Raw genomic sequence first — 25896 nt, forward strand, 5'->3', positions numbered from 1 at the left:
CCAGCTGTCACATCCATACATGACTACCGGAAAAACCATAGCTTTGACAGATGGACTTTTTTTTTTGAAAAAGTAATGTCTCTGCGTTTTAATATGCTGTCTAGGTTGGTCATAACTTTCCTTCCAAGGAGTAAGTGTCTTTTAATTTCATGGCTACAATCACCATCTGTGGTGATTTTGGAGCCCCCCCCAAAAATAAAGTCAGCCACTGTTTCCACTGTTTCCCCATCTGTTTGCCATGAAGTGATGGGACTGGATGCCATGATCTTAGTTTTCTGAATGTTGAGTTTTAAGTCAATCTTTTCACTCTCCTCTTTCACTTTCATCAAGAGGCTTTTTAGTTCTTCACTTTCTGCCATAAGGGTGGTGTCATCTGCATATCTGAGGATATTGATATTTCTCCTGGCAATCCTGATTCCAGCTTAGAATATATTAAATATTTACTCATTTTATGATGTAGGATTTCTTTCTTATTTTGCAACCATTAAGTCCTCTGGCTCCTGAAAGTGTCTGAGACTAAGACTCTATCCCAGGACTCCCTGCAACCTGAGTGGGGCTAGTCCTGGGGCAGCTGCTGTCCCAAGAGCTGAAGGAAGTGACCCCACTCCTGCCCCATCCACTTCCACCCACTTGGCCTCCACTCCCTAAAACATCCAGATGAAAATGAAGTCCTGGGTCATGACTCTGTGATAGGAAAAAAAAATTTTTTCAGTTCCCAACTTCAGGTCAGCATCACAGCAAGGCCCTTTGAAACTGCAATAGATGTAAATATGGGAATTTTGAAGTTGCTGAATCTTCTAATGATAGTCCTCTGAAGCAGCAGGCTTCCACATGTCCCTAAATTTAAATATACCTATGATGACTTTAAAACATTTTAAATTTAAGAAAGCAATGCAGAAAGAAGTGAGGAAATGAACCCTTATTGATTACTAATGCTTACTACATACTGAGTCAGTCATTTTGCATATGCTTGTTTATTCAGTCTCCCCAACAGCCCAGTAAAGTGGCTACAATGTGTAATAAAGGAACTGAGAGGTAAACAATTTTCTTAAGCCAAACAACTAGTCAATGACAGACTGGGACGGTGACCTTTACATTACCATGGCAGGGAGCAAAGCCAAGGTCATCTGACCCTCTCTGCATCAAGCAGTTGGACTTCCCTAAAGAGTAGTCTTACACTTGGGATCCAAGTTCCCCCCTGAGCCGCCCCTCTAAAGGCCACCAAGTTTACAGCAACCCCCACCTTCCTGGAACCTAGCAGACCCCATGTGCTCCTTGCTGTCTCTTGACGAGCCTAGGGCAGAGGTGACTACGAAGTTTAATTTCCAATCTGCCACGTCTAGGGTCAGGGAGGAGCCCAGGAGAGAAGGTGCTGGGTCATTGCTGGCCTGCGCTCAGTGGCTCCACCTGCAGCCAGAGTCCGCCCTCTGTGCGCAGGATCAGCTCTGGCTTCCGGCACGGCTCCTTGTCCGGCAGAATGCGGAAGCGCAGCAAGGTGAGCGCCAAGATCACTTTCATCTCAGTCATGGCGAATGTCTGCCCAATGCAGTTCCTGCAGGCAGGAGTGGTGGCTCTGACGACTCCCTGGACCTTCATCCCAGCCTCACCAAGCCGGAAATCTGGCCCCCAACCCCCAACCCCATCTGCAGAGACCGAGAAGCCTAACAATTCCTGGGACCCCGGACATGGGTTTGCATATCCCCTGGGCCTGGTCCAGATTCCAGTTCTGAATGCAAACGCGGGAGGGAAAGGGCTCTCAGCACACTGCAGGCCCCTCCTTGGGCCCACCTCCATTCCCCAAACGTTTATCTGTCACCTCTAGGGCAGGGGAGGGAAGGAAAGCCAGAACTCTGACCATCTTCATTTTTCCCACCTCCCTGCCTGACAGTCATGCCTGGAATCTCAGTCCCAGATGCTGCCACCCCCACTACCGCATTCCCACCTCAAATGCCCAATGCCCTCACCTGGGACCCGCTGAGAAGGGAATAAAAGCCAAAGGTGGCCTCCCTTTGATGTTTTCTGGGTCGAAGCGGAAGGGGTCATAGACCTGGGGGCAAGACAAGACAGGGTTACTGGGTGGTATCTCCCAGGACATCCATCCTTGGAGAGGCAGATATGTGTATAATGGGACAGAGTGATGTCTGATTTGCCAGAACCCTGTGCCCTCCTTGGGTCCCCAAAGGGAAATGGACAAAGATGATGGAGGTAGGGTGTGGGGGAGGCATCACCTCAGGGTCTGGCCACACAGATGGGTTGTGGTGGGTCCCGAAAATATCAATGAGGCAGGCAACACCTGTGGAACAGGAAGGACCAGTCAGGACTAGGTCTCCCTGCCTTATTGGCCCCTCTTTCTGACCAGGAACCTCCTCCTGTTGTCATTGTGGGCACCTTTGGGGATGACCTGGCCATCTGGGAGCACAATGTCCTGGGTACAGCGGCGGGAGATGCTGGTGACTGGGGGGTGCAACCGCAGACTCTCTTTGATGCACATGGTCAGGAAGGGCAACTGGACCAGGTCATCCCTACGGAAACCTCATGACAATTATCCAGGGAACAAAAGCAAAGACACTCCTCAACTGTTCCTTAAGATCCTTCTTCCTAAAACAAAATCACAGATGGATAAAATATCTCCAAATTGATTAAGTCATATACATAAATATAGACAGCTCTTTCTTTGACCATCATGACTCAGTATGAGCTTTAAGAAAGAAAGAAGGAAGAAATGCAGGATCAAAAAAGTACTAGAAGAAACTTAGTCAGATATTTTTAGATTTTTCTGAACAACTCACCTAAAAGTCAACCATAGAAACTTCTACAATTTTGTAAATATAAAATATTTTTATGGCAAGACCACAAAATCAGAAGACAAATAAGTAAGAAACAGATTCAATGTTTACTGTTATGTAACTATAGGACGAGAGATGCTAGCTAATATACTTATGGCGGGGGGGCGGCAGGGGAAGAGAGTAATGCCATTTGAAATGTGGGGTAAATGTGTCATTTTTTGGAGATAGTGATTTTATATTTAGAAAACAAGAGAATTCACTGGAAAACTTTTATAAACATTGAAGACAAGATCCAGTAAGGGGATGCTGAATTCTTTTTTTAAAATCCCCCCCCCCTTTCTGTGTGGTGATTTAAATTCTTCATAGCTGATACAATTAACTAACTCAAAACTGGAAAACTTCAGACAAACCCCATATAGTCCAACAGCACTCACTTCCCCTTCTCAGTTTTCCTAGTGATTATTTTTTATGTATCCTTCCAGAGGTAAGTTTTTGCATTAAAAAAAATTATATAGCAACATATTGAATACCATACACACTGCTGTTCATTTCAGGTAACGTATACCAATGTCTTATACATCTCTTGGAATTTGTGTCAAAAACAGGGCCTTGCACATTCTGGAACTAGAAAATAACTTTTCATGGTTTATCCTATAGACTTTAAGACTTCTTTATTTTTCATTTAAATCTTTGATTCATATGGATGTTATTTTCTTATAAGGCCCAAGAAGCAGGATGAATTAACTTTTCTCCATATACACCCCCAGTTGACCCAGAGCTTTTATTAAACAACCTTTATTTTTCCTAATGATAAGACACTAAATATTTAGCATTTGCTGTTGTTTGCTATGGACAAGAAAGCTTTATCCATAAATTGTTAGTTTTTCTATTAGAAATAGCATCAGAAGAGATAATAAAAGAAAAGATGACTGTGATGATACACAGTGTGTGTGTGTGTTGGTATCTCAGTCATGTCCGACTCTGAGGCTCCATGGACTGTAGCCCGCCAGCCTCCTCTGTCCATGGGATTCTCTGGGCAAGAATACTGGAGTGGGTTGCCATTCCCATCTCCATGATATAAAGTATCTGAATTCAACTTATCAAGAAATGTGAATGTGTATTATCCAAATAAACTTATAAATATTTTTCAATCCAGATAGACTATATGGTTCACCATAGCAACAAGGGTATCTAAGGGTTAATTTAACAACATGTGAGTATGATCTCTATGCTAAAATTTTAGGGTCCATTAAAAGCCTGGAGATTACTTGGATACCCAAAAACGGATATCCACTTCACGCTCTGGGATACTGTGTATTAATATTACGAAGTAATATGCTTCCCACAGGTCAATTATATACTCACAACAACCGCCTCTCTCCCTCCTTCATTCCTCTCTCTCTTCTCCCTTCCTTCTAGTTCTTAATTTATTCCCTGATGTCTTCCTGACCTAATTGTATCTCAAATGCACCCGAATATCTACTCACCAATGTTCAGGGTCTCAGGTGAGACCTTCCACCCTCAACTTTGTCCCTCTTAGCCTAAACTCCAGGCCTGCCCATGTACACTGGAAGTGTCCTGACTTGAAACTATGCCTCCACCAGGCTGGGAGCTCCTGAAAGGCAAAGACTGGGGGGTGTCTGGGACCTTTCTGAATCTCCAGGACAACAAAGAAGCTGGAAAGAATTGGAAATGGTATAGAGCTGGGGATAGGGAGGCAGAGTGGCAGTGTTTACTAAATGGAGACTGGGTGAAGAAAGATACAGGTGTCCCTGGACAAGAGTTGAATACTTTATTCCCTCAATGATCCAGAGGACTAAATAATATGAGGAACTTGAGGGGGAAGGAGATGAGGAAACACAGAGTGAAGATGTTTGAAAACATCTGTGATTTCAGAGAGAAAATTAAGGAAGTGGAGGGGAAGTTCACTTCCTGAATATGTGCCAAGTGTCATCATCTGTCCTCATACATTGTTGCAAATTATCTCAGAATCCAAATTTTTGTCCCAAGAGCCAGCTTGCCCTGCTATCCATGCTGAGTACTAGATCTTGCCTCTGAGCTCTGTTCCTATTCCCACTAAGTGAAAGAATCAACAAAAAGATTTTCTCTCTTCCCCAACAAGGGAGCAGAGCCAAGGAGAGGGGTTCAGAAAAAGGCCATGAGATCTTGAACTCACCATTCAATCTCTTTAGACTCACGGTCCCTCAAAAGGTCTTGCACCTCTTGCCGGCAGCGCTCCTGGTATTCTGGGTGCTTTGCAAGGTTGTACAGGATCCAGGAGAGACCACTGGCTGTGGTGTCATGGCCTGAGTAGCATCCAGAAAGACTTGGATCTCTGGGCTACTTCAGTACCAAAGGTGAACAGAACCCTCACAGTATGGACCATGGGGGAATTAGTAGGGATGAGGTAGCCCAGGGTCCACACACCAAGTCCCTGGGATAGAGAAACTCTGCCCTCTCCTTGTATTCTGAGTGTTTTGTAAGGTTGTGTAGGACTCAGGAGAGGCCACTGGCTGTGGCATCATGGCCTGAGGGGCATCCAGAACCGCTTGGGTCTCTGGGTTACTTCGGTACTAGAGCATGGACAGCTCCCTTGCATTAAGCCTATGGGGAAGATGGGGAGGGATGGGGTAGTCCAGGGTCAATTCAGCAAGTTCCCTCCCTTTCTGTAGCCCCAAACTGGGACCCTCACCCTCAAACATGAAGGTGTCAGCTTCAGCCCGGATATCTTCATCTGACAATCCCTTCCCATCTTCATCCTGCAGAGAAAGCGAGATCCCCAGAATCACATTAGTTCTGAGGACCCCTGAGTCTAACGTGAGACAATCTCTAAAACTGCATATAGGAACCCAATCCCAACCTGAAGCCCTAGAAATCCTTTGCTCAGCCTGTCACTAGAGGCCATATTCCATAGGCCTCCTCCTTAACATCTTTCTCTACTGTGTTGTCCCTGGTGAAAGGAATCAGTGATTTGAAAATATTTTCATGTTGATGACATGACAGGGGATTTCTGCAAAAAGTTTCTGGCAACCTGGGTTACAACCTGTAGAATTTGCCTTCTCACCAGAGTATTTGTTTAAGCTCCAGAATAGTCTTTCTTCCAGTCCCTCTCTCCATAGGGAGAAAGGGACTGATGTATCAATTGCCCTGTATAAGTTCCAAATGTCAAAATCTAGAGGTACTTGTACTGTGATCCAAGCATGGCTGATGTACAAAAAAAGCATCATGGTGTGCTCATAGGCATTTGGGGATGGGGAGCCAGAGCTACAATTCTACTCAGGCTACTATTATGGCTATGAGAAATAAATGTGCTACTCTGCTCCAGGATTCTGTATATATATATAGATTCTGTACATACATGTAGAGTCTACCTCAGTGGTAGACTGACTTATCAGTTTGCATTAGAGTCAAATCACAGGCCCTTCACAGTTTCAGACTTAGCAGTCCCCTACAGGCTACATTGCACATGATCATCTCTAAAACATCCCTGACCCATCCCTCCCTTCCACAAGCACCTTCCATGGCTCCCCAGGACCCTCTGCATCCCATTCAAATTATTTGATCAAATCAAAGTCCCTTCTACCTCTTGAACTCAGATCCCAGAGGAACCCACCTTGGTCAGCAGAAGCACATCAATGAAGTCCAAAGTCTTGGTCTTCGCCTTGGTCTTGAGGAAGTCATCAATATTCTCCTTGGGGAGAGTGCGGCGCCGCTCCTGGATGACCGCATCTGTGAAGTCGTGCACCAGGCGGCAGGCCCTGCGGAAGCGCCGCCCATCTGAGGTGAGATAGTACAGGAAGTCCATGTGCAGGAAGAGCTGTTGGTTTCTTTTTGACACAAGAGCACTGAGCTCCAAGATGGCGGCGATATATTCGCTGGGCTTCCTGAGGAAGAGCGCATAAAGGAGGCAACAACTTAAAACCTGAAGCCCAGAAGCCAGGGGTCTACCTCCTTTCAGGAATTGAGGCTTCAATAACAGATGACCTACAGATACAGGGTGGGGATGAGCCAGAAGATGTGACTCTTCAGACTCTTCTCAACACCCATTCTATGTCAGTGAGCTGCCCCCATGCCCCAGGCACCCAGAGAACAGTTTGGATACCATGCTTCTCTCCTTTCTCTCTCACCCAGTAGCTGCCCCTTTTCCTTCCCCATACCATCCACTCGGCTCAGACCTTATCCTTTCCCAGCTGGTCAACGGCCCAGCCCCTTCCTTAGTCTCCTTACATCTAATGTTAATGCATTCTAGTGCCTACATGACTATTGGATTCTCTTGAGTCAGACGTCCAAGCTCAACTTTAACCAAGACCTTCATGTGCTTAAACACCTTCCATAGCTCCCAGGAAACCTCAAATAAAGTTCATATCTTCTTAGCCTGACTTCAGAATTCCATTAAGATATTACCTTCTCAGTCCTCCAACCTTACTTTCCTGGTGTCTCCTCACTGTTGCACATTCTTTTCTCATCCTACCCTCCTGGCCTTTATCAAAGGGTTCTACCTACCTGAAAGGATAGCTCCTTCTCTTTCCATTTCCTGTCCTGGATTGTCCAGCTGTGAGCCACCTCCTCCAGGAAGGCCCTTCCAATTGCCCTGGTCAGTCCTCCCTCCCCCATCTACTACCTTGGGCCTATGACTCATGTTCCCAGACCCAGCAATGAAACTCACTCTTGGCAATTGCTGTCAAAACTGAAGACACATTTCTGCAGACTGTCCAGGGTCAGGAGGCTGATGTGTTCAAACATGTCCAGATGGGTGTGGCCCTCTGTGACCAGGTGCTCCCACTTGGCCTGGTCAGAGAAGGAGACAGGTGGGGCCCCTTTGCAACCACCTGGGTGGACTCCCCTAAGACCCTGCCTCTTGGTTCCAGGACCATCCCCAGGGAGCATCAGGCTTGAGTGGAAGTGCAAGCTGTTACTTGTAGAACATGAAGTTCTCATTGCTGGAAGTCAAGAGATCTGGATTTAAATCCTGACTCAGCCTCCTGCTCTTTATATATTCTTTTTTTTTTCTTTCCACTTTATTATTTTTTTTTTAATTTATTTATTTATTTATTTTTTCAGTGGGTTTTGTCATACATTGACATGAACCAGCAATAGATTTACACGTATTCCCCATCCCGATCCCCCCTCCCACCCCCCTCTCCACCCGACTCCTCTGGGTCTTCCCAGTGCACCAGGCCCGAGCACTTGTCTCATGTATCCCACCTGGGCTGGTGACCTGTTTCACAATAGTTAATATACATGCTGTTCTTTCGCTACATCCCACCCTCATCTTCTCCCACAGAGTTCAAAAGTCTGTTCTGTACTTCTGTGTCTCTTTTTCTGCTTTGCATAGACATGAATCCCATGATCAATAGATTTTGCTTTCATCATCTTCATTGTTAAAAGATGATTAGAAAACTGCCCCCTATGTTGAGAAAGATATTTCTCCATGGGCCCTGAGTATCCCTGCATATTCTTGCTTGGTATACTAAAAAAAAAAAAAAAAAAAAAAAAATGGAAGACCCTGATGTTCTTTACCTGGGCCATTTCTCAGAGTTGTGTGTGTAGTAAACAACCTTGAGGAGTGAGGTAATGTGTCTTCCTGGGAAAATATCAGGCTTGCTTCTAGTTCTAAAAGTCATATAGCCCCTAAACCTAGCACTTTCCCCCACTGTAATACAACATACTATATGAGCAGGCACCAGTTGAAGCCCACCTGTGTCACCCTCATGGACTTTGATTACTTGGAGGGATAATACAAACCAGCAGGAAGCACATGCCATTTATTGAGCTAAGAGGAATAAACTGCCCTCTGTCTGTGACTCAGGACTCTCCTGTCTAATGGCAGAATCCAGGAAACAGTAACAGGCTCACTTGTCCATTTGCAAGTATAGAAAAATCCCAAGCACTTCACAAAGTCCTTTACTTTAGTTCTTCAATTCCATATATATATATATATGGAATCACCCTTTGCAATGTGATTTTTTCAGTAGATTATAATAGGGCATGGAGCTTATTTCACCATTCTTTGATTCTGAGTTAGCCTTGGACCTGCTTTTATTAGTTAGTTTACTAGTTATTATTGGACCAATAACCTGAGAAAAATGATGACTAGGGTGCCCCATAGGCTTCCCTGATAGTTCAGTTGGTAAAGAATTCACCTGCAATGCAGGAGACCCCAGTTCAATTCCTCGGTTGGGAAGATCCACTGGAGAAGGGATAGGCTACCCACTCCAGTATTCTTGGGCTTCCTTTGTAGCTCAGCTGGTAAAGAATCCAGCTGCAATGTAAGAGACCTGGGTTCAGTCCCTGGGTTGGGAAGATCCCCTGGAGAAGGAAAAGGCTACCCACTCCAGTATGCTTGCCTAGAGAATTCCATGGACTGTATAGTCTATGGGGTTGCAAAGAGTAGGGCACAACTGAGTGACTTTCACTTTCAGGCTACCCCAAACCAAGACCCCAAAAGGCATTGCATTTCTGCATTGTGTGTTGTAACTTCTTTTTCAATTCTAATTTTATCAATTTGAGTCTTCCCTCTTCTTTCCTGAGAAGTCTGGCTAATGGTTTATCAATTTTATTTATCTTCTCAAAGAATCACCTTTAGTTTTGTTGCTCTTTGGTACTTTTTTCTTCATTTCTTTTTTATTTCAGCTCCAATCTCTATGATTTCTTTCTTTCCACTAACTTTGGGGGTTTGTTGTTCTTCCTTTCTATTTGCTTTGGGTGCAATATTAGGTTGTTTATTTGATATTTTTCTTGTTTTTTGAGATAGGCTTGAAAAGCAGTTCTTAGAACTGTTTTTGCTGCATCCCATAGATTTTGAGTTGTCATGTTTTCAATGTCATTGGTTTCTAGGTTTTTTTAAATCGTGTTTGTGTTTTTTGCAGTTTTTTCCTATAACTGATATCTAACCACATAGCATAGGGGTCAGAAAAAATACTTGATACAATTTCAATTTTCTTAAATTTACTAAGGCTTGATTTGTGACCCAAGATGTGATCTATCCTGGATCACATGTGCACTTGAGGGGGGAAAAATGTATTCTGTTGCTTTTGGAAGGGTTGTCCTGTAGATATCAATTAGGTCCATCTGGTATGATGTAAAAACACAACCCTCAGAATGGCAGAAAATAATTGCAAATAAAGAAACTGACAAAGGATTTATCTCCAAAATATAGAAACAGCCCATGCAGCTCAATATCAGAAAAACAAAAAACACAATCAAAAAATGGGCAGAGGACCTCAAGAGATATTTCTCCGAAAACATACAGGTGGCCAATAAACACATGAAAAAGGTGCTCAGCATTGCTCATTGTTAGAGAAATGCAAATCAAAACTAAAATAAGGTACCACCTCACACCAGTTAGAATGTCCATCATCAAAAATGTTCAAACAATAAATGCTGGAGAGGATGTGGAGAAAAGGAAATCCTCTTGCACTACTGGTGTGACTATAGATTGATATAGCCACTGTGGAGCGCAGTATGGAGATTTCTTTAAAAACCAGGAATACTAAGCAAATATCTTGAGAAAATCATAGTTCAAAAAGTCACATATACCCTAATGTTTGTTGCTGCACTGTTTACAATAGCTAGGATATGAAAACAACCTAGATGCCCATTGACAAATAAATGGATTAAGAAGTATGTGGTGTACACATAGGCACAGTGTACTTAGTCATCAAGAGGAACAAATGTGAGTCAGCTGTACTGAGGTGGATGAATCTAGAGCCTGTTACACGGAGTGAAGTAAGTCTTATATTGGCCAAGAGAAAAAAAAAATAGTTTGTTATATTTGGAATTTGCTTCCCTAGTGACTCAAACATTAAAGAATCCACCTGCAATGAAAGGAGACCCAGGTTCAATCCCTGGGTCAGTGAGACTCCCAGAGAAGGGAATGGCAACCCACTCCAGTATTGCCTCGAGAGTTACATGGACAGAGGAGCCTATGGGCTACAGTCCATTGGGTCATAAAGAATTGGACACAACTGAGAGACTATCACTTTCACTTTTCATGGAATCTAGAAAAATGGCACCGATAAACCTAATTGCAGGGCAGGAATGGAGATTCAGATATAGAGAACTGACTCTTGAACACAGCAGGGAGAAGAGGGGGTGGAACAAATTGAGAAAGCAGCGTTGATGTATATATATACTCTTATGTATAAAATGGATAGCTGGGGGAAGCTGCTATATATGACTGATTAGCATTGTTGTATGGCAGAATACAACATGACATGACATTGTAAAGCAATTAAACTCCAATTAAAAAGTAAAATAAAAATAAAAGGGCATTGCAGTTTCTTCTCAGTCTGTTGGAACATTGCTTCTGCCAGTGAACAAAACTGAAATGTCTTTTAGGGAGAGAATCACGTAAAAGGAAGTCCATTTGACCTGGGTGAAACAATCTGAGATCAGCTGAGAAGGGATAGGCTACCCACTCCAGTATTCTTGGGCTTCCCTGGTGGCTCAGCTGGTGAAGAATCTGCCTGCAGTGTGGGAGACCTGGGTTCAATCCCTGGGTTGGGAAGACCCCCTGGAGAAGGGAAAGGCTACCTACTCCAGTATTCAAGTCTGGAGAACTCCATGGACTGCATGGAGTCACAAAGACTCAGACACAACTGAGTGACTTTCACTTTCATGTTATTGTTTTTAAGTGATTTGTTACTCCAGCATAACTACTATACAACATTCATTATTTTCCTAAAATATGTCTCAAGATTCCAAGGCTTCTGTGAAGAAAAAGAGAAGCTAACACATTCTGAGCACCTACTACATGTCAGGAACATGGCTCCATTACATTATGTTGACCACTTTGCAAAGCAAGGCTCACATTAGGCGTACTTATCAGCCAAGGAAACTAAGGTTCAGGAGGAAGAACAATGGCCTCAAAGTCAACTGGAAGATCCAGAATTCCAGACAAGACGTTCCTGAGTCCCCATTATCCTCAAGACTCCAGCTGGGACCCTGGGTTCAAGAGACTCACGTGCATGATCTCTGCGCTCTTGGTGAAAATCTTCATATAGGGCTTCAGGATGTTGAAGTGGAAGGCAGGTGTTAGCATGCGACGGTGACTGTTCCACTTGTCACCAGCACTCAGGAGGAGCCCATCCCCTAGCAGAGACAGCCATGGGGAGTGGGCAAAGGAACACCTTCCCCTGGATCTCCACGGTCATCCCCAATCCCCTTCACTCACAGTTACTCACCAAGCCAGGGTTTTAGAGTGCCATAGAACTGCATGTCCTTGGGTGCAATGGCAGCTGAAATGAGTAAAGACAATCAGGGGTCAGGTAGATGCAGAGGAGAGGGACTTTTGATGGGGGGTCGAGGCTTCCAGCCAGGAATCTGCATTCCTCTTCCAACCCCAACACAGCAGAATGGGACCAAGAGCACAGGAAGCTGGGAGGGGAGAAGGGACCAGACCAGGCTGCAGCACAGAACAGAGCAAAGGCAGAGCCCATAGACACACTCACGGTGCTTAGACACAGCCCAGAATGACACGACATGCCCCAACATTCCTTGACATGGCCTACAGAGTCCAACACATTCTGACATGGAAGCAAAACCCAGCCCTCTACAAAACAGCTTTACAGGGACCAAGGGCACCACACCTGCCCCAGCACTAGGACCTCTCCTGAGACATCTGACATGGCCCCAACAGGCGGGACACAACCTGACGTGATGCAACAGATCTGCCGTGCACCTGAAGACCATCTGACCTGATCCCAGGGTGCCCCAGGCAGGCTCCAGACAGGGCTTGAATACACTGATCTCACAGACATGAACCAAGTGTGATCCAGGCATACCTTAAGACCCAAAACAGGCAGGATTCACAGAAGGTCGCAGGCATTTCTCAAAGCGACCCTGAGCCCCAGACCTGAGGCAAACTCCACATGTGGCCCAGGAGTGATCAACAGGAGAGCCAGACAATCTCTAACGACATTTCAGATAAGAACCAGAGAGACTCCTAGATGCCTCAAATGTCCTTGGCCACAGCTGAGCTCCAGACATGACTGAGAACATCTCTGAGCTCAGGTATAAATTATATCAGGTGTCACCAGGTGTAACATACACCAGTTGTAACCAGAATCCATGTGGATACATGTGGTCACATAAATGTGACCAGATGTGGCCACACAGAAGACACTGCACAGACATGACCAGAGGTCAGGCAGGTGGGAGTCTGCAGTGAGAAACAGTGGTACCCTGGCCACACACCCCCACTGTCTGCATCATGGTCAGCCGCCCAAATAGAGGCAACACAGACCATGACAGGGGATAAGCTGTGGCCAAGGATCTACCTGGAGCAAAGAGCACAGGCTTGATGCGGGTGGAGTGGAAGGTGCGGATGATCGCGTGCCAGGGCCCCACCCACCAGCAGCACGCATCCCCATAGGTGCTGGCCAGGCCCTGGGTGTGCAGGAGACCTTCCTCCCAGCTCTGAATCTGAAGAGGAACAGATAGGACCTAATTTGCGCTCTTCTAGGCTGCCAGAGGGGAGCACTTGTAGGGCAGAGAGCCATACCTGAAGCCATGAGTCAATTTCAGCAGCTGCTCCTCTGTCCTCACACTTTCTCAGGCTCCTTCCCCACACCCTCCATAAAGGACAGTTGGATGTCCATTCAGGTGCAGGGATAGGAAGGGTCTTGCCCTGTGTGGATCCCAGACACCATGTTCAATCTCTTTCCGGATAAGGAAACTGAGGCTCTGAATAAAGAAATGACTTGCCCACAGTTTCACAGATACTATGCCTGACACATGAGGTCAGGTGTGCCTGAATCCGGGGTCTGAATTCTTAACCACTGAACTGCTCTGAACCCTAAAACAATAGCTCAGATAACCCTGTGCCTGCCAAGACATGCAATCAGAGTCTCAGGAGCACGGGAATTGGTCCTATGACCCAAGCCAGGCAAATTAAAGGAAACCTTCAACTTTTTCTAAAACTGTTTTTAATGAGTTCACTTTTCCATGGGGGTTGAGCTTGGGGGATTCAATCTTACCAGGATCAGAGGGAAACCATCACAGATGAGCACAGAGCTAAATGATGAAAACAGATTTCTGATGACATTTTAAGACCCAGATCCAGCTGTCCTGAAGACATCTTCCTTGGAGTTTACAGTCAATTGATACTCTTTCTTTGAACAGATCATACAGGGTTGAGTTTCCTCCACTAACAGCTGAAAGAAACTTCAGCAGGCCAGAGAGAGCTAGGGCCCTTCCCAGAGTCACTCAGTAATCTGGTGTCAGAAACCAGGTCTCTGTCAGAAGCTGTCCATTCCCCTGCTTGCCTGGTCTGTCTGTGGATGGGAGGGGCAGAGGACAAAGTGAGGGAGCCAGGGTGGGATGGGGTAGCGTCTCCTCAGGGAGATCCCTGGGCACTGGAGAAGGAAGGCCCTGAATTAGAAGTGGCTGAGTCACAGCATACAGTCAAGAAGCCGACCCGTTGGGGAGGTAGATGTCACAAAAATAGCAGCCCAGATCATGCGCCAGATCTCCAGCCAGATCATCGCTGGGGATCTGGGGATGAGTGAGACTGAGGGCAGATCTGCCAGGGGGCCTGGGATGCTATGGATGCCCACTGCATCGCTCTACCCTCTGCTTTCAAATATATCTGTTCCTTGTTCCAAATCCAGTTCCAGCACCTCCTCTTCCAGAAAGCCTTCCAACACGCCCCGACAGAGGACCTTGCTTATTCTTGGGTTTCCACAGCCCATCTCCCTCTGGCCGATTCCTGACCAACCACACCAGGTCAGGGATATCCTGTTCCAGATCTGAGTCCTGAGACTGGGGACATCTTTTAGCAGGGCACCAGAGTGGGGTATAGATAACAGTGTGAGGAAGAATGGGGGTGATGAATATATGAAAGAAAGGAGGAAATGGCTGAGCGAGAAGAGGGAAGGAGGGGCCAGTGTCCTGCAGGGGCCACTTCAAATGTTGGCAAGGAGGAGCTGGAATCCCTCAGATATGTCATGGCACCCACCACCACAAGCTCTGCCTGGATACCTGAGGCGTTGGTGATGCTCCGGAGCATGTCAGGGTGGCAGAAGACGACCATGGGGATAATGGGGCCAAACCAGATCAAATATCCACGGGGGTAGTTGGCAGCCATCTGAGCGAAGTTGATCAGGCCCTGCTCCGTGGGGGGCACCTGCAAGCAAGGAAGGGCCATCACTTCCCAGATGGAGCCACTGCAGTGGACTGTGTGTCAGATTCTGTATGATGGAGAGAGTCTCTGCTTCCTCCTTCTCTGGGGGCAGAAGGGACCTGGAGTACCTCCAAGTCCCCAGGATGTACCCCAGGACACAGGGAAAAGACAGGCTCTCTACCCTTAGGGAGGCTGACCTTGGCTTGAGAAGTCAGATTTTTCATGTCCTGGAAGTGGTCTCAGTCCCAGGAGTGCCTACAGGAGATCCCTATGGGGGAGGTTTGTGGGTGCAGGGTGGCCTCAGGACTTCTCCCTAGGTTTGGGTCCCACTTCCTTTCATAATCTGGATGGTCCACGTGGCCTCCAGTTCCTTGCGTGGTAAAGGGTCTGCAGACCTGGGACCTTCCAGCCCTGGCAGATGCCAAGGGACAGACATTAATCAGGAAAGCAACTCAGACCTACAAACCTCCTCTATTGGCTAGGCTCTGTGCAGAGTGCGTCCTGTCTGTCTATTCCCCTGCAACCTAGGGATATGACTTTCAATCATGCCACTTATAGAGGAAGAAACTGACACCACATGCAACGCAACGGGAAGAAGATGATGCTCCTGGAGAAGCGTCACCTCCATCAGGATGCTCCATTCAAGCTTGACAAATACCCCCAGGTGCTCCAGGTGCTCTAGGCAGGTGAATGTAAGTCACTTTTACTTTCGGGCTTTGTTCCCCTCTCCCCAAGGACCTCAGGTGAGGGTTCAGTGCACTTGGTGAGACTGGTTCAGAGAGAGAGAGTGACTCAGCCAAGGTCACACAGCAAGAGGGGCCGCAGGAAGGAAGAGTGATCAAGACCAGACCACACAGCCAAGCCCTTGGAGGGAAGGGCAGAACTGCAGTAATTTTATAACATTCCTGTTACCTCCAGGGCTTGCAGAGACCATTTCTAGACCCAGACTCTCAGGAAATCTGCACAGCAAGCTTTGGAGTGCCCCCTGTTCTGGGCTTCTGAACTTTGCCATAATAAACAGTAAAATTGCAGTAAGTCCTCCCTCAAGTTGTAGTTCTCATCCCAGACAGGAAAGAAAAAATGTTCTCATCTCTCAGCCGGGCTGTTAGATGGGAAGAGCTGGGTACTCATTTCTTTGACCTTGACAGAGAAGGTGATGGCAAGTTCATCACCTAGATAACCAAACATTTATTTTGCATGCTTAATACTGGCTCCATGATGCCAGCCCTGGAGGAGACACTGTAGTGCCAGCTCCCCAGAACTAGCATCAAATTGGAAGGTGATTAATATGTAATTGGACAATTGACTGTTTAATTAATCATAAGCAGAACCAATTCAAAGATCAAAGTCTGCGGCACAAAGCTGGCAAGCATGGAGGATGGGGAGGTCTAAGAGGGCTTCTTAAAGAGGAAGTGAACTTTATCCAGGTTGGACTTTGAGCCCATTGGGATATCTTGGGAGGAGGGAAGGTGAGATTAAAGGACGGGATCCTGGGACAGAGAGGGTATGGGGAGCTGTGGTCCTATAGGTGGGGGTGGGCAGGTGATAGCCAGTTCCTGTGGGACAGCTGTAACCCAGAATGAAAAGACACAGGAAATGGACCACAAGCAGAGCAGACCCTGGACAGCACCCTTGAGGAGGTCTCAAGGTCACCATGGAGACTGGAGAGGCCAGGAGACCAGGCTCTGTGCAGCCCGGCCTCAGAGGTGCACTAATGTGTGGAAGTCAGGCAGGAAATGGGCCCCAAAACAGACTAGGGCTGGAAGGACAGGATGTGGGGAAGGTCTCGAGGGCAGAGCAGAAGAATGAGTGAGTGAGGAAGAGGGGGCTCCTGGCGTCCCTGGCTTCTCTTCTGTCCTAGAACCCACCCCCAAACCTGAGCCCCATTCCTGACCCTCAGGAAGCCCATCCACCCTGATCCCACAGACCCATCCTGCTGCCCACACTCACCAGGTCCATGTGAGCCAAGAACCAGTTCAGTTTTGGGGGCTGCAGGAAACATCGGAGGCGGCGAGAGTTGTTGTAGAAGGTGTAGGTCCAGGCCAGGACGCGGGCCAGGAGCCAGGAGGCCCCGACCAGCAGCAGCAGCAGCCATGGGGAGGCTGCCACCGGCCCGAGTCCCAGCCTGGATAGGCTCAGCTCCAGCATCCTGTGGGGCAAACAGGGTGAAGGGTGAGCTCCTGAGGGTAATAGAAGAGGCAGTGATGGTGAGCTGTGAGGCAGAGATAAATGGAGAGGAGCAAGGGAGTGAGGGGCAGGGTGAGTGCTGGGGATGGGGCAAGACAGGCTCAGATATGGGCAGACAGGGGTTCAAAGACGGAAAGTCAGGGTGAGAGGGAGAATCCGAGACAGAGACAGACAGAAAGACACACAGAATGTTTGTGTGTTAGTTACCTACTGACATCCACTCATCTCCCAGACCAGCTCGTTCCCTGGAGCCACCCTGCCTAGAACAGTGGCCTTTCCCACCCCAGGCCAGGGCCCCCAGCCCCCTGACCCCCAGCCTGTCACCTTCTGCCAAGAGCGGCTTGTCCTGCACAACTCCCCTCCTTCTCCTCGGAAGGCTTGATCTGACCCTGACTCAGGAAAAAACTGCCAGGGTCCATACTAAGCCAGCCAATCCTTGCCGCCTGCTTACCTCCTCCCTACCTGGAGGTTGTCCAAATAAAGGGTGAGGCCCGTGAACAAGTTCAGGGTCACAGTTTGTACACTGGATGCTCAGGACTCATCACATCCCAAATGGGCAAACTGTGGGGCAGCCACACCTGCTGCTCTAAGCACCGTGTACCAGAGAAAAGCATGAACATTCAGGTATCACACAAGCAGCGCCTAGCTCAGCCTTGTCTGAAGACATTTCCAGCGCTCCTCTCCATGCCTGGGCCAGGAGGGCGTCATGTAACATTTCTTGGCACAGAATCAGGGAGCTCGGAGACCTGAACTCTGACCTCCTGGTAGCACACAGCCTGGCAAGAATTCAAGTCCTGCCTCTCAGCAGCCCAGGGCCCGGGTTGAGACATGGCTGCTGGGACCAGGAGCAGAGAAACACACCCAGCTGAGAATTACAAGGGATTAAAGGACTCAGTCGGAAGAGAGCATCTTGAGACATGAAGGGTAAGGCTGCAAGGAACCTGGAGAGCGCAGTATGCACGCAGAAGAGGCAGAGCTGGGAGTGGAGTTCTGACCCGCCCTCATTCACACTGTGGGCTTTGCAGACCCTCTCTGGCCTCAGCCTTCCTATCTGGGAAATGGGCTGTTGGATGAGACCCTGAAATAAGGTTTGCATAAGGGAGACAACTCTGTGTGACAACCGTGTATGAGTGCGTGCCGTGTGCTGGGTCCCTCAGAAAGCATGCCTGCAGTGTGTCAGGAGCTCTGCATAAAGCGTGCCTGCTATGTTCCGGATGGGCTACTGAAAGTGCACCTACTGTGTGCCAAGGACTCTGCATAAGTCCTGCCTACTGGATGCCAGGTGTTCCACATGCCTATGGTGTACTTAAGATTCTCCACAAGGCATGCCGACTAAGTGCTGAGTCCCTACACAAGGCACACTTACTATGTGTTAGGCGTGGTGTGTAAAGAACAGCTACTGTGTGTTGACAATCTATGTAAAACACAGCTATGTGTGCTGAGGACTCGGTGTATAGTATGCCTACTGTGTGTCCAGTGCTCTACACACTGTAACCCCACTGTGTGCGGGATGTTCTTACAGCCCCTCAGGGCTCTGGGCCAGCACCCTGGGGTCAGGCAGAGGGGGCAAAGTGATGGCAGAAAGGAAGATACCTATTTAACAAAAGAGTAAACTGAGGTTCATAGAGGTTAAGCTCTAACCTAAGTTGCAGAGCTGGAAAGAAGCCAGGCCTGTCATACCACCAAGCCTAAGCCTTTCTTTTCTGCTATATTGTTCCACTCCCATTCATAAGGGATGACACCCTACTAATCTGGGGGCATTGATAATGGTGGGTTCTCAGCCAATATGGTCACCGCAGTGGGGAGATATCTTGAGGTCCTCGTATCATCACTTGAATCATCTTCCCACATCCAGGATGAACCACCCAGTGGATCTGCTGTTCCCCTCTTGGTCCTTCCTTGATCCTGTCCAGAACTGTCCTGTGGTGTGGTCTCAGATGACAGACAACTTGACGGATGGAGTGCATGGCAAAGAAACTCAGCAGGAGAGTGGGGGGAAGGACTGTCCTGAAACTGGTGGAATGCTAGGAAGGCTCCAAACGTCCTTCCCCTCAACACCAGCTGGGAGATTCAGGTGGAGGGTCTTAATGTTCTCAGGGGTGTGGGGTGCATCCTCCCCCAAGAATGACCTTCCCCTCCACAGGGGTAGACTTTGCCTCCTGGCAGGTCCATTCACATCAGGGTTAAAGTAGCAAGGTCAGAATATGATAAACCATGCAATGACATCATACACTTAGAAGGAGCCCCAGTGCCTAGAGGGGTTCAACTCACTGCAGACCAACTGTGGGCAATGAATAGGCTGGAAGCCTAGAGCAGGAATGGCAACCACCACCCGGCATTTGCCAGCAGGGGCCACTGAAGCTGTCTGAAGCCTTCTCGTGTATGAACTTTTTTCTGTGCTTTCATTTTAGAGTTGAGGAAGCGGAGAGTGCAAACTATGTGAATGACTCACCCAGAGTCATACATGTGATGGAAACAGGCTGCGACCCAGGCCTCACGCTGGGTAGCCTGAACCATGAAGCTCTCCTTCTTCCCTGTATGTAAACGGGCGTTTCATTAGCATCACCTCTCAAGGAAAATGGGAGGGATCACTAAAAGAGACAATGCTTGTAGAACACATAAGACAGAGGAAGGGGTCAGTAAATGCAAGTCACTGCTTGTTGTCATTGTTATTGATGTAATCTTCCAACAGCCTTGGAAGATCAAGTTCATGAGCCCAGTTTTACAGAAGAGGAACTGGAGGTTCAGAGAGGTGAAGCAACTTGCTCCAGCCCCCCAGCAAATTAGGTAAATAGGACAGAACAGGGGACAGCAAAGCCTGACACATAATAATGCTCATTACAAAACTGGGAAAGAGAGAAAGGTTTGCATTGGACAGTTCTAAGGCTAGGCTGCCCAAAGTGTGGTCCTCCAACTGCCATCCCACCGTATCACCTGAGAGTTTGCAAGTAAATACAGAAACCCCCATGTGGAAATACAGACTCAGAACTGCATCTAAGTAGATATCCAGGGGAACTGTGTACACTGTTTCACGTGTTAGGAAGTGTTGCCATAAGACTCCTGAGTCTGGATTCTGAAAAGGATACAGGGAGCACAGTGCCTTCCTCCATCCTGCTAATTCTAATTTTCAGTTATAATATAAAGAGAAAAATCTATACCTTCAGAGCTGTTCATACAACCATGATGGTTATGTGCTGGTCACTATTTCAGGCACGGGGATGCATCAGTGAGCACTGCAAACATCTTCCCTGCTGTCAAAGAGCTGACATCTTGTGAGGAGATGGCAATGATGGAATGAATCAACAAGGATGTGTCAGAGAGTGGTGAGTGATGTGCCCGGAGAACATCCTACCTTAGTCCAAGGGTGAGGGTGGGCAGAGAACTGAATGAGGAGCAGCAGCCTCCAAGAACAGACATTGGGTGGAACATCCAGGCTGCACAAAAGGGCAAGTGGGTGTTGTCCTTTGACATTTGTGTTAATTTTGATATCACGTGATTGACCATCTGGTCCCATTACTTCACGGCAAATAGATGGAGAAAAGGTAGAAGCAATGACAGATTTTATTTTCTTGTCCTCCAAAATCACTGCGAACAGTGACTGCAGCCATGAAATTAAAATTAAAATTATCTATAAGCTTTGATAGCATATTAAAAAGTAGAGATACCACTTTACTGACAAAGGTATGTAGAGTCAAAGCTATGGTTTTTCCAGTAGCCATTTACAGATGTAAGAATTGGACCATAAAGAAGGCTGAGCACCGAAAAAATGATGCTTTTGAACTATGGTGCTGGAGAAGACTCTTGAGATTCCCTTGGACAGCCAGGCGATCAAACCAGTCTATCCTAAAGGAAATCAATCCTGAGTAGTCATTGGAAGAATTGTTGCTGAAGCTCTAATACTTTGGCCACCTGATGCAATAAGCCAACTTGTTGGAAAAGACCCTGATGCTGGGAAAGACTGAAGACAAAGGAGAAGGGGGCTGCACAGGATGAGATGGTTAGATGGCATTACTGACTCAATGGACATGAATTTGAGCAAACTCCGGGAGGTAGTGGAGGACAGAGGAGCCTGGAATGCTGCAATCCATGGGACTGCAAGGAGTCAGACATGATTTAGCTATGGAACAACAATAAATTGATCCTTATTAAGGGCAACATGCAGAGCAAATTCTAGCCCCATATCGAAGCTGTAAGCGGGTGTCTAACTTTCTGCAGCCAGGACCAAATACTCAAGCCACAGCAGGTCTCTGCAGCCATCACAAGGACAGGGTCTACTGGCCTGGCCCCCCTGACTCCTGGATCAGGTGGTAGAAGGGGAAGGGGAGGCAGCACAGGAGGCAAGCAGATTCAGGAGAAGAAATTCTGTGCAGAATCTGAGGAGGCTGGAGCATCCCCAGTGGTTTTTCATCAAACAGAAAACATCTCAGCTGCCAAATCACAGAAGCCTGGCTTATGAAATGTCCCCCAGCCTGTGTTGAAAACACTTCACCCACTGTGTCCTCTCCAGGGGTTCTTCCGTCCTCATCCAGAACCGTTCAGTGGGCAAGCCTGTATCAGATCAGCTATTCTGGTCAGTTGGTGTCACCCCTCTGAACCACTTTCTTCATATGTGTTGAATAGGCTGGTCGAATCTCACAGAGGGTTGCAAACATCGTATTAAACATAAACAAAGAGAATAGGGGAAAATATGTTTCAAAAATGGTATGTGAGTAAAGGTTCCATTCATAAACATGGAACATATGTGTATGTGTGCACACTTTGTGCATGCATTGGGGAAAAAACAGAGGAATCCACACACTGTGGTGGAATTGGAGGAAGTAGAATTGTAGTCTCAATCCCCCAGCCATGGACAAGTACTGGTCCCTGGCCTGTTAGGAACTGGGCCACACAGTAGGATGTGAGCGGTGGGAGAGCAAGCCAGCAATGCTTCATCTTTATTTAGTCACTCCTCATGGCTATCCCAGGCTTCCCTTGTGGCTCAGCTGGTAAAGAATCCACCTGCAATGTGGGAGACCTGAGTTCAATCCCTGGGTTGGGAAGATCCCCTGGAGAAGGAAAAGACTACCCACTCCAGTTTTCTGGCCTGGAGAATTCCATGGACCATGTGTGTCCATGGGGTCACAAAGAGTCGGACACAACTGAGCGACTTTCACTTTCACTTTCATGGCTGTCCCATCACCCCTAGATGGGACCATCTACTTGCAGGAAAACAAGCTCAGAGTTCTCACTGATTCTGTATTATGGTAAGTTGTCTAATTATTTCATTATATTCCACAATGTAATAATAATGGACATATAAAGTATACAATAAACATCACGCGAATGAATCATCCTGAACCCATCCCTCGCACCACCCCATCAGTGGAGATTTGCCTTTTGTAAAACTGGTCCCTGGCGCCAAAAGGGTTGGGGACCCCTGCTCTAATGCATTTATCACCCACACTGAGCTGCTATAATTTCTATCACTAAGACACAATTTTTAAGAGATAAGAGTTTGGAATGATGAGCACATTGTTGTTGTCTAGTCACTAAGTTATGTCTGACTTCTTGGGACCCTATGTACTGTAGTCTACCAGGTTCCTCTGTCCATGGGATTTTTCCAGGGAAGAATACTGCAGTGAGATGACATTTCCTTCTCCAGGAGATCTTCCCAAGCCAGTGACCAAACCCTGCATCAGCAGGCAGATTCTTTACCACCAAGCCACCTGAGAAGAGACAGCTGGCACATAAAATGGGTGAGCAGTTCTTACTTAGTCTTGCCACAAAGACACATCTCCCAGGAATTGGCCTGGCATCTCTCTAGAGCTGAGGCGGGAAATAGATGGGCCCTGGGCAGAGCAACTGGAATTTGTCAAGCAGAGTAAATTGCAACTTTGTTTTCCCTAGCACTCCAAGGGCAAAGTTAATGGCAGGAAGGAGCTCTGCTAGAACAAAGAGATAAGATGTGCAAATCTATTACTCCTGAGGTCAAGGAAGTCTCCCCCACTGCACATGCACAGGGTCAATAAGGGAGAGGTTGCCACCCCATAATAGGTATTGTTGAACCTCCCCCAGGCCTCTGCACTGGTATCCATTTTGGCGAAAAGATGTGCACGCATATTGAGGAGGGTACTAGGGAAGGTCTTCCCTGTAGGAAGGACTTCCCTGTAGCTCAAATGGTAAAGAATCTGCCTACAGTGCAGGAGACCAGGGTTCAATCCCTGGGTCGGGAAGATCCTCTGGAGAAGGGAATGGCCATCCACTCCTAGAGAATCCCATGGAGAATCCCATGGACAGAGAAGCCTTGTGGGCTACAGTCCATGGGGTTTGCAACCTGCCAAGAGTCTGACACGGAGTGATAAAACCACAGGGAAGGTCAGGTGTAAACAAAGAAATGAGATAAAGGACCAAAGGTAAAGAAAGACCTGGAAGAACTGCCCTACTGGCATTGGAAGCCATTCCCTCCTCCAGGGGATCTTCCCAACTCAGGGAGCGAACCCAGGTCTCCTGCATTGCAGGCAGATTCTTTACCATCTGAGCCACCAGGGGAGCTCATATATATATTTTAACTGCTGCTTTTCCATGCTCCTCCTCCTTGGGGGAGACACCCACACCATTTCTCTCTGGGTGTGTACTTCTGCCTTGCTTCTAACCTAAATAAACTTTCCCTGTGTGATTTTCCACATGTTATTCTGTGTCTCTGATAATAAACTTTGTGCCTGTGTTTTACAGGCTTGCCTTAGAGAAACTCATTTTTCAAATGGGGCAAGAGACAACAGGGCATCTTCCTTCTTAGTCCCTAAGCGTTGATGGTGTAGAAGCTAGAATTCCTGGGGATGGGCGGGGGGGGGGTTTGCCCAGGCTGCATGCATGTTAGTTGCTCACTTGTGTTTGACTCTTTCTGACCCCATAACTGTAGCCTGCCAGACTCCTCTGTCCCTGGGATTCTCCAGGCAAGAATACTGGCATGGGAAGCCATTCATTCCCTCCTCCAGGGGACCTTCCTGACTCAGAGAGCGAACCCAGGTCTCCTGCATTGAAGGCAGATTCGTTACCATCTGAGCCACCAGGGAAGTTGCCCAGGCTATCCACATTCAATTCCTGTGAACCTAAAACCCTGCTTCAGGACCACCAGCTGCCACCCATCCAGGATCAGAACAAGCATGCAGGCTGCCTGCTGCCTGAAATCTCACCATTCCTTTCCTCTCATTGTTGCTGTTCAGTCAGTCATCGTGTCTGACTCTTTGTGACCCCAAGGACTGCGGCACGCCAGGCTTCCCTGTCCTTCATTATCTCCCAGAGTGCTAAAATTCAATCCCACTGAGTCGGTGACACCATCTAACTATCTCATTCTCTGTTGCCCCGTTCTCGTCAGGCCCTCAGCTTTTCATTTCCTCCTGTCAAAGGCAAAAGGGCTTGCCAAGGGCAAATGTCCTGCCTCTGGGGAGACTGAACCCTATGCTGCTGCAGCTGCTGACCTTCAACACGCCCTGAAGGGAGTTCAGGGTGGAGAACAGGCACTTTGTGCTCCAGGGAAAGTGGTGGAACAGCTCTTTAGATAGTTAGATATTTTCAGGAACTGATTTCATAATCCTAATCCCTGTATCTCTTCATATCTAGAAAAGCACTAAACCCTCCCTGGTGACATCAGCTCCTTGTGACTAGCAGACCTTTTGTAAGATAAGTGCTTGATTGCATGAATTCTCCCTTCACCAAAATCACACATATTCTCATTCCCCCACTACCTCTTTGGAGCAATTCCTCAGACCTATCTGAGATGCTCTCTCCCGGGCTGCAGTTCTCATTTGCCCTCCACCCCCCCCTCAAAAAAAAAAAACTTAACACACAACTCTCACATTGTGCATCTTTTGTTGTTGTTGTTGTTGCTTTTAAGTCAACACTCATCTCTTGGGAGAGTACAAGTTCTGCCTTCAACAGAAGGCAGAGTTCAAAATCTCAGCTCTGCCTCTCACTGACTGTGTGGTCTTGGGCAGTTCAGTTGCCTTCTCTGAGTTTCATATCCTCCTCTGTAAATCAAAAGATAGATTTATTTTCCCAGGTAGCTCATTGTTCAACAACAACAAAGCTGTGCTTGACCACCTACTGCATACCACACACACTGCTAGAACTCAGGGCATGGAATAAACAAGATAGACAAGGTCTCTGGATTATGGCACTCTTGTCTGATGGAGGAGGCCAACAGGGGATAAGAACTAGTCAGATAGTGGCAATAATGAGTGAAATTAACAGAGTGACATGTGATAGAAAGTGACCAAGGGGGCTGCTCTAGACCAGACAATCAGGGAAGTCCTCCATGAGGAGGTAGCCTGTGAAGACACGGAGGAGTGGGCCTTGAATAAAGATCACCACCCATGCCCCTTAAAGCCTTGCTAGGACTGTAAAGACCCAGCACAAGTTGGGGTAATCAAATAGACTATTAAAAAAGGTGTCATTATTGCTTGCTTCCTCAAATACACTGAATTACACAGAGAAAGGGAGGCAGTTTCACCCTGTGTCATTCTATGGGAAAAGCAGGTTATTAGCCTTACCTGGTGGCTCAGGTGGTAAGGAATCTGCCCACAATGCAGGAGACCTGGGTTCAACCCATAGGTCAGGAAGATCTACTGGAGAAGGGAATGGCTACACCCCAGTATACTTGCGGGGAGAATTCCATGGACAGAAGAGCCTGAAAGGCTACACAGAGATTCAGACATGACTGAACAGCTAATACACACATACAGCTGTTCTGGACACCCACATTGATAATGAAATCTGGCCAGACGCTCAAGCAGGAAGCAACCGTTGCATCTCACTTACCAT

The 25896-nt window shown here is 47.3% G+C and overlaps 1 protein-coding gene across 4 annotated transcripts; it reads right to left on the bottom strand.

Moving 5' to 3' along the window:
* Positions 1–955: 955 nt before the first annotated feature.
* On the bottom strand, positions 956–25684 carry LOC122699321 (prostaglandin E2 omega-hydroxylase CYP4F21-like). Of its 4 annotated transcripts, none has more exons than XM_043911126.1 (13): positions 25626–25684; positions 16861–17059; positions 14769–14913; positions 11972–12025; positions 11752–11879; positions 7453–7574; positions 6400–6670; positions 5479–5545; positions 4963–5092; positions 2389–2522; positions 2229–2293; positions 1965–2047; positions 956–1552 (listed from the first exon to the last, which is right to left on the bottom strand). In XM_043911126.1, exons 2-13 carry the CDS (start codon positions 17056–17058, stop codon positions 1378–1380), a joined length of 1572 nt encoding a protein of 523 aa, XP_043767061.1. In that variant the 5' UTR covers position 17059; positions 25626–25684; the 3' UTR covers positions 956–1377. The 4 variants fall into 4 exon arrangements, with proteins under 4 accessions (XP_043767061.1, XP_043767059.1, XP_043767062.1 ...); XM_043911124.1 differs by lacking the exon at positions 25626–25684 and adding an exon at positions 17422–17530; XM_043911127.1 differs by lacking the exon at positions 25626–25684 and adding an exon at positions 17305–17405.
* Positions 25685–25896: the final 212 nt, after the last annotated feature.

This window comes from Cervus elaphus, chromosome 9, assembly GCF_910594005.1.
Source record: "Cervus elaphus chromosome 9, mCerEla1.1, whole genome shotgun sequence".
Classification (NCBI taxonomy): domain Eukaryota; kingdom Metazoa; phylum Chordata; class Mammalia; order Artiodactyla; family Cervidae; genus Cervus; species Cervus elaphus.